Raw genomic sequence first — 8,709 nt, 5'->3', positions numbered from 1 at the left:
TGGTGGTTTAGGGATGTGTTGAAGGTAGGAGTGAGTAGGGGCGGCGAAGGGTGTGTGTGTGGTGGTTTAGGGATGTGTTGTAGATAGGAGTGAGTAGGGTGGCGAAGGGTGTGTGTGGTGGTTTAGGGATGTGTTGTAGATAGGAGTGAGTAGGGGTGGCGAAGGGTGTGTGTGGTGGTTTAGGGATGTGTTGAAGGTAGGAGTGGAGTAGGGGTGGCGAAGGGTGTGTGGTGGTTTAGGGATGTGTTGAAGGTAGGAGTGAGTAGGGCGGCGAAGGGTGTGTGTGGTGGTTAAGGGATGTGTTGTAGATAGGAGTGAGTAGGGGTGGCGAAGGGTGTGTGTGGTTGTTTAGGGATGTGTTGAAGGTAGGAGTGAGTAGAGGCGGCGAAGAGTGTGTGTGTTGATTTAGGAATGTGCTGTAGGTAGGAGTGAGTAGGGGTGTCGAAGGGTGTGTGTGGTGGTTTAGGGATGTGTTGAAGGTAGGAGTGAGTAGGGGCGCGAAGGGTGTGTGTGGTGGTTTAGGGATGTGTTGTAGGTAGGAGTGAGTAGGGGTGGCGAAGGGTGTGTGTGGTGGTTTAGGGATGTGTTGTAGGTAGGAGTGAGTAGGGGTTTTGAAGGGTGTGTGTGGTGGTTTAGGGATGTGTTGTAGGTAGGAGTGAGTAGGGGTGGCGAAGAGTGTGTGTGGTGGTTTAGGGATGTGTTGTAGATAGGAGTGAGTAGGGGTGGCGAAAGGTGTGTGTGGTGGTTTAGGGATGTGTTGAAGGTAGGAGTGAGTAGGGGTGGCGAAGGGTGTGTGTGGTGGTTTAGGGATGTGTTGAAGGTAGGAGTGAGTAGGGGCGGCGAAGGGTGTGTGTGGTGGTTTAGGGATGTGTTGTAGATAGGAGTGAGTAGGGGTGGCGAAGGGTGTGTGTGGTGGTTTAGGGATGTGTTGAAGGTAGGAGTGAGTAGGGGCGGCGAAGAGTGTGTGTGTTGATTTAGGAATGTGCTGTAGGTAGGAGTGAGTAGGGGTGGCGAAGGGTGTGTGTGGTGATTTAGGGATGTGTTGTAGATAGGAGTGAGTAGGGGTGGCGAAGGGTGTGTGTGGTGTTTAGGGATGTGTTGTAGGTAGGAGTGAGTAGGGGTAGCGAAGGGTGTGTGATGGTGGTTTAGGGATGTGTTTTAGGTAGGAGTGATTAGGGGCGGCGAAGGGTGTGTGGTGATTTAGGGATGTGTTGTAGGTAGGAGTGAGTAGGGGCGGCGAAGGGTGTGTGTGGTGGTTTAGGTATGTTTTGTAGGTAGGAGTGAGTAGGGGTGGCGAATGGTGTGTGGTGGTGGTTTAGGGATGTGTTGTGGGTAGGAGTGAGTAGGGGCGGCGAAGGGTGTGTGGTGGTTTAGGGATGTGTTGTAGGTAGGAGTGAGTAGGGGTGGCGAAGGGTGTGTGTGGTGGTTTAGGGATGTGTTGTGGGTAGGAGTGAGTAGGGGTGGCGAAGAGTGTGTATGGTGATTTAGGGATGTGTTGTGGGTAGGAGTGAGTAGGGGTGGCGAAGGGTGTGTGTGGTGATTTAGGAATGTGTTGTGGGTAGGAGTGAGTAGGGGTGGCGAAGAGTGTGTGTGGTGGTTTAGGGATGTGTTGTAGGTAGGAGTGAGTAGGGGTGGCGAAGGGTGTGTGGTGGTGGTTTAGGGATGTGTTGTGGGTAGGAGTGAGTAGGGGCGGCGAAGGGTGTGTGTGGTGGTTTAGGGATGTGTTGTAGGTAGGAGTGAGTAGGGTGGCGACGGGTGTGTGTGGTGATTTAGGGATGTGTTGTAGGTAGGAGTGAGTAGGGGTGGCGAAGGGTGTGTGGTGATTTAGGGATGTGTTGTAGGTAGGAGTGAGTAGGGGTGGCGAAGGGTGTGTGGTGATTTAGGGATGTGTTGTAGGTAGGAGTGAGTAGGGGTGGGCGAAGGGTGTGTGGTGGTTTAGGGATGTGTTGTAGGTAGGAGTGAGTAGGGGCGGCGAAGGTGTGTGTGGTGGTTTAGGGATGTGTTGAAGGTAGGAGTGAGTAGGGGTGGCGAAGGGTGGTGTGGTGGTTTTAGGGATGTGTTGAAGGTAGGAGTGAGTAGGGGCGGCGAAGGGTGTGTGTGGTGGTTTAGGGATGTGTTGTAGATAGGAGTGAGTAGGGGTGGCGAAGGGTGTGTGTGGTGGTTAGGGATGTGTTGAAGGTAGGAGTGAGTAGGGGCGGCGAAGAGTGTGTGTGTTGATTTAGGAATGTGCTGTAGGTAGGAGTGAGTAGGGGTGGCGAAGGGTGTGTGTGGTGATTTAGGGATGTGTTGTAGATAGGAGTGAGTAGGGGTGGCGAAGGGTGTGTGTGGTGATTAGGGATGTGTTGTAGGTAGGAGTGAGTAGGGGTAGCGAAGGGTGTGTGGTGGTGGTTTAGGGATGTGTTTTAGGTAGGAGTGATTAGGGGCGGCGAAGGGTGTGTGGTGATTTAGGGATGTGTTGTAGGTAGGAGTGAGTAGGGGCGGCGAAGGGTGTGTATGGTGGTTTAGGGATGTGTTGTAGGTAGGAGTGAGTAGGGGTGGCGAATGGTGTGTGGTGGTGGTTTAGGGATGTGTTGTGGGTAGGAGTGAGTAGGGGCGGCGAAGGGTGTGTGGTGGTTTAGGGATGTGTTGTAGGTAGGAGTGAGTAGGGGTGGCGAAGGGTGTGTGTGGTGGTTTAGGGATGTGTTGTGGGTAGGAGTGAGTAGGGTCGGCGAAGAGTGTGTATGGTGATTTAGGGATGTGTTGTGGGTAGGAGTGAGTAGGGGTGGCGAAGGGTGTGTGTGGTGATTTAGGAATGTGTTGTGGGTAGGAGTGAGTAGGGGTGGCGAAGAGTGTGTGTGGTGGTTTAGGGATGTGTTGTAGGTAGGAGTGAGTAGGGGTGGCGAAGGGTGTGTGGTGGTGGTTTAGGGATGTGTTGTGGGTAGGAGTGAGTAGGGGCGGCGAAGGGTGTGTGGTGGTTTAGGGATGTGTTGTAGGTAGGAGTGAGTAGGGGTGGCGAAGGGTGTGTGTGGTGATTTAGGGATGTGTTGTAGGTAGGAGTGAGTAGGGGTGGCGAAGGGTGTGTGGTGATTTAGGGATGTGTTGTAGGTAGGAGTGAGTAGGGGTGGCGAAGGGTGTGTGGTGATTTAGGGATGTGTTGTAGGTAGGAGTGAGTAGGGGTGGCGAAGGGTGTGTGGTGGTTTAGGGATGTGTTGTAGGTAGGAGTGAGTAGGGGCGGCGAAGGGTGTGTGTGGTGGTTTAGGGATGTGTTGTAGGTAGGAGTGAGTAGGGGTGGCGAAGGGTGTGTGGTGGTTTAGGGATGTGTTGTGGGTAGGAGTGAGTTGGGGCGGCGAAGAGTGTGTATGGTGATTTAGGGATGTGTTGTGGGTAAGAGTGAGTAGGGGTGGCGAAGTGTGTGTGGTGATTTAGGGATGTGTTGTAGGTAGGAGTGAGTAGGGGTGGCGAAGGGTGTGTGGTGATTTAGGGATGTTTTGTAGGTAGGAGTGAGTAGGGGTGGCGAAGGGTGTGTGGTGGTTTAGGGATGTGTTGTAGGTAGGAGTGAGTAGGGGCGGCGAAGGGTGTGTGTGGTGGTTTAGGGATGTGTTGTAGGTAGGAGTGAGTAGGGGTGGCGAAGGGTGTGTGGTGGTGATTTAGGGATGTGTTGTATGTAGGAGTGAGTAGGGGCGGCGAAGAGTGTGTGTGGTGGTTTAGGGATGTGTTGTAGGTAGGAGTGAGTAGGGGTGGCGAAGAGTGTGTGTGGTGGTTTAGGGATGTGTTGTAGTTAGGAGTGAGTAGGGGTGGCGAAGGGTGTGTGTGGTGGTTTAGGGATGTGTTGTGGGTAGGAGTGAGTAGGGGCGGCGAAGATTGTGTGGTGGTGGTTTAGGGATGTGTTGTGGGTAGGAGTGAGTAGGGGTGGCGAAGGGTGTGTGGTGGTTGTTTAGGGATGTGTTGAAGGTAGGAGCGATTAGGGATGGCGAAGGGTGTGTGTGGTGGTTTAGGGATGTGTTGTAGGTAGGAGTGAGTAGGGGCGGCGAAGAGTGTGTGTGGTGGTTTAGGGATGTGTTGTGGGTAGGAGTGAGTAGGGGCGGCGAAGGGTGTGTGGTGATTTAGGGACGTGTTGTAGGTAGGAGTGAGTAGGGGTGGCGAAGGGTGTGTGGTGGTTTAGGGATGTGTTGTAGGTAGGAGTGAGTAGGGGCGGCGAAGGGTGTGTGTGGTGGTTTAGGGATGTGTTGTAGGTAGGAGTGAGTAGGGGTTGCGAAGGGTGTGTGGTGATTTAGGGATGTGTTGTAGGTAGGAGTGAGTAGGGGTGGCGAAGGGTGTGTGTGGTGATTTAGGGATGTGTTTTAGGTAGGAGTGAGTAGGGGAAGCGAAGGGTGTGTGGTGATTTAGGGATTTGTTGTAGGTAGGAGTGAGTAGGGGTGGCGAAGGGTGTGGTAGGTAGGAGTGAGTTGGGGTGGCGAAGATTGTGTGTGGTGGTGTATGATTATTTTTTAGGTAGGAGTGAGTAGGGACGGCGAAGGAAGGGTGTGTGTGGTGGTTTGGGAATGTGTTGTAGGTAGTAGTGAGTATTGGGCGGTAGGTACTAGTGAGTAGGGGCGGCGAAGGGTGTATGGCGGATGTGTATGGTGGGAATTGGGGGGGGGGGGGTGCGGGGTAGTATCCTAAATAATTTTGGTGTGCAATGATATACCCTCTAAAAACATAAACATAATTTATTTGAAGACATGATTCTCTGCAGGGTCACTTGCCATGACTTTATTTTATAATATTTTACTTTATTTCAAAATATTTGTGTGTGCATGTGGCAGGGAAAACATTGTTGTTTAATAGAAATTTACTCTTTTGCTTGACGGTTGGATACTACATATAAGGCTTTGACATATTGCGGGAAAACCACATCAACTGGAGAGAAGCCGGTAAATAAATGGCCGTTAAACTGTGCCCGTTGATTCGTGTCGAGTTCTTTCTTACATATCGCGTGACCTATCTTTTTTTAACTTTAAATCAATTTGGCTTGGAATTGTCTTCGAGAAAAGGTATGGTTATGAGGGTCTCTATGCGCAAATGTTTGACTTTATTTCTTGTTAAAGATATTGCTTTTACACACAGGTGGTTAGCATGTGGCTATGATACTAATTAGTGAAAACATCATTTTGAATGATAAATAATCAACTTATAACGAACAAGAGCTGTCTCTATCGGAAGACATATGCCCCCGACAAACGCTTTTTCGACACCTAAACGCAGATTTTGAAACCTAAACGCGGACCCTAAGTTCAAGGTCATGGTCAAATGGGTCAAAATGTGTGTGCGTATGGATAGGCCTTGTCCATGTACACATCCATACTAAATATGAAGGTTACATCTGAAGCGACATAGAAGTTATGAGCATTTTTCGAAACCTAAACGCAAAAGTGTGACGGTCAGACAGACAGACAGACAGACAGACAGACAGACAGACAGACAGACAGACAGACAGACAGACAGACAGACAGACAGACAGACAGACAGACAGACAGACGGACGGTGCAATCACTATATGCCAACCTTCGGGGGCATAAAAATGGAAACATTTTCATGAAGTTTGGTGACGATCCGATGACAATTACTTGAGAAATTGAGCTGAAACGCAATTTGTTGATGATTCAAGGGCCGTAACTCAGAAGTGCCTGGGTAAATTTGGCTGATTATCGAACTTAAGCTAGATCTTATGACCTTACACATTTTCATGAAGTGTGGCGAATTTCCTATGACATTTGCTCGAGTTATTGAGCGGAAACTAGAAAAAAATGAAATTTTTCGATGATTCAAGGGCCGTAACTCAGAAGTGTCTGGGTCAATTTGGCTGATTATCAAACTTGACCTAGATAGTATTGCCTTTCATAATTTCATGAAGTATTGTGAAGATACAGTGACAATTGCTGGAGTTATTAAGCAGAAACGAGCAAAAACGCAGTTTTTCGATGATTTAAGGGTCGTTACTCAGGAGTGTCTGGGCCAATTTGGCGGATTATCAAACTTGACCTAGATTGCCTTACACATTTTCATGCAGTGTGGTGAAAATCCTATGGCATTTGCTCGAGTTATTGAGCGGAGACGAGAAAAAACTATTTTACCATGATTCAAATGCCGTACCTCAGGAGTGTCTTGGTCAATTTGGCTGATTATCGAAGTTGACCTAGATGTTATTGCCTTACACATTTTCATGAAGTTTGGTTAAGATCTGATGACAATTGCCCGAGTTATTGAGCGGAAACGAGAAAAAAAAACACACAATTTTACGATACTTCAAGGGCTCTAACTCAGGAGTGTCTGGGTCAATTTGGCCGATTATCAAACTTGACCTTGATGTTATTGCCTTACACATTTTCATGAAGTTTGGTGAAGATCTGATGACAATTGCTTGACTTATTGAGCGGAATCTAATCCGGACGGACTAACTAACTAACATTGCGATATTAATATGCCCTCAAATCCTATGTTCTTTTCTGAAATAAATAATTTTCACTATGAAAAAATATATATAACAAGGTTTTCAACTCAAAATAACCCGAAAACTAGGTACATCGCTTTGAACAGCCATAACTTCATCAATTGCGCAGCGATTTTCACGATCTCGGTCTTATTCAACACAGAAATGAATTTCCTTTCTGAAAATGCACATATCTTGCAAGAGTTTTACAAATGCTGCGTCAAATTTTAAGAAATAACACGATACACAACTCGCGTGACCAACTCGTTGTCGATCGGACTAATTTCACTCATTAATATCATAGCCACACGCTTACCACCTGTGCTTTTACATTAAATATGTTAAGGGAATCTTTTAGTATATTGTGACCTGACGAGGTTTGTTGGTGACGGTAGAGTGTGGCTCTGAAGTTACGATTGGAAGAGCGGTATATGCTTTAATGAAGTTACCTCCCCTGTTTGTCAACGGATTCCACTGACGCTAGTTCTCAAATCCTTCCGAATGTACAAGAATTTTCTTCACGTGCGTTGTATTCTTTAATTCGAGCTTCGTGCAGTTTCTTTTACCCGAGAGCTTGAATACTGCAACGCAGATGAAACGTTGCCGAAGACTCCGGCACTCATGTACTCTAGACGACAGGTTCATTTGATAAATATTTAATTACAAATATTTACCTGTCATCGTACCGTCTGAAATTTGTATTTCTGTATGTATTGTAAGACATTTTTCAAAATCATGGTTGTACTTTTCGCTCTTTTCAATCGCTCCAGAATATTGTTTAGATTCAATAAGCCATGATTATAATTTGGATGGAAGATGCACTTTCAAATATCGCACGTGAATATAAATAATGGCATTTGATTTTCGGTACAAACGGAGACGTCAAAGGATATTCTGTAAATTTTAATAATGAAAGATTACATTCAAGGCATGTTTCGCACCCACACAAACGAATAACAAAGACATGTTCTGTTGAGCATTAGATGAATGCAATATACCCGATAGATCGTTTTTGCACTTTTCTGTGACCGAGCTAATCGATGGGTGGATCGTCCTTAAAGTAACAAAAAGTGTGTGTGTTGATTTTACCCCGTCTTGTTCCGTTTTACGTCAGAGTTAAGAATTAACTTAATTTCATTATTTGTTGTCGTACCTGTCTAACAGAGGTTTGACCTTTCTTGACTTAACCAACATCCATCACAATGTTGGAGACTTTTTTCTGCCAATATACGCGACAATTGTGTCGAGGCATTAAAGTGCAACAAAACATGGCCAAATGTTGATCATGAAGCTATCGTACAGAAATAAAGAGCGGGTGTAAAAGTAAAAAAACTTAAATCTCAACATCAATAGACTCTGTGTCTCCCTTTCAAATTAGCCAGGATGCGTATTCTAGGGAGGTCGTGTTATAACATTTCACAATCAGTTCATAATGCATTATTTGAACTTGTATTAGTTATTATGTGAATATTGCTTTTCCGCGGTGTTTCCTTTCCTGAAATGCGACATTTGCCCGTTTGCTATTAATTGCATTGCATGACATCAATTTTCCATCGAAGTGTCATGGTTAGATTTTACTTGCGGAAAACGAAATGAGATATAAACGTGTGAAAAAAATATTAATTCCCGTATAACCACGGAATGAACTTATATTCGAATATATTAAAATACTTTTTAATTATATTGTCTTAATTTTAGGAACTCTTCATATTTTCACTAATCAAGCTACACTGTTTACGCCACATGTAAGCAAGAAAGCATGGGCTTCAGGATAAGATAATCGACGTTTAAAAGCCCATAAACCCTCAAACATCTAGCGTTGAAATTTTGGCTATTGCTATAAGAAATATTGATTTTTTAATGTGTTAACTTTATTTTTTTTTTGAAATGTTGTACGAAATATTCGATGATTTTGAGTACCGGTATTTACGTTACTGTAAGAAAATCTATATTTATATCGTCCACGTCCACGCCGACGGCGACGTCCACGCCGAGACAGTTATTTTTCGCCATTTTATACCCTTTATTACTCTTGTTTAATTTTTAAACGACGCTCACTTTCCAGCCATATCAGTCAAAAGGTGATTAGCGTTTATTTCGTATTTAAATTTGATTTATATCTCGACTTTACTCTCCGCAAATTTTCTTAGTGAAGCCCTAATTAGGTCATCCCGCTAAGAAATTTCGCACCGAGTAAAGTCGAGATATAGAGCGAATATTTCTATAAAATAAACGCCAGTAACTTTCTTGCTAATATGGCT

General features: G+C 45.7%; 1 protein-coding gene across 1 annotated transcript; it reads right to left on the bottom strand.

The window, feature by feature from the left end:
• Positions 1–235: 235 nt before the first annotated feature.
• LOC127847969 (uncharacterized) lies at positions 236–8,461 on the bottom strand. The gene is made up of 2 exons (XM_052380221.1): positions 8,384–8,461; positions 236–985 (listed from the first exon to the last, which is right to left on the bottom strand). Exons 1-2 carry the CDS (start codon positions 8,459–8,461, stop codon positions 236–238), a joined length of 828 nt encoding a protein of 275 aa, XP_052236181.1.
• Between the last annotated feature and the right edge of the window lie 248 nt (positions 8,462–8,709).

The sequence above is a fragment of the Dreissena polymorpha genome, chromosome 10 (genome assembly GCF_020536995.1).
Source record: "Dreissena polymorpha isolate Duluth1 chromosome 10, UMN_Dpol_1.0, whole genome shotgun sequence".
In the NCBI taxonomy this organism is placed as follows: Eukaryota; Metazoa; Mollusca; class Bivalvia; order Myida; family Dreissenidae; genus Dreissena; species Dreissena polymorpha.
Note: the sequence above shows the minus strand (reverse complement) of the source record. Positions and strands in the feature narration are given on the sequence as shown.

Excerpts from the sequence above, each read along its gene's own strand:
- LOC127847969 (XM_052380221.1), bottom strand. The coding sequence starts at position 8,461 with ATGGCGAAAAATAACTGTCTCGGCGTGGACGTCGCCGTCGGCGTGGAC. Across the intron at positions 986-8,383 it reads TAAATATAGATTTTCTTACA|CACATTCCTAAATCAACACA; the intron begins GTAACGTAAATA and ends TCCTACCTACAG.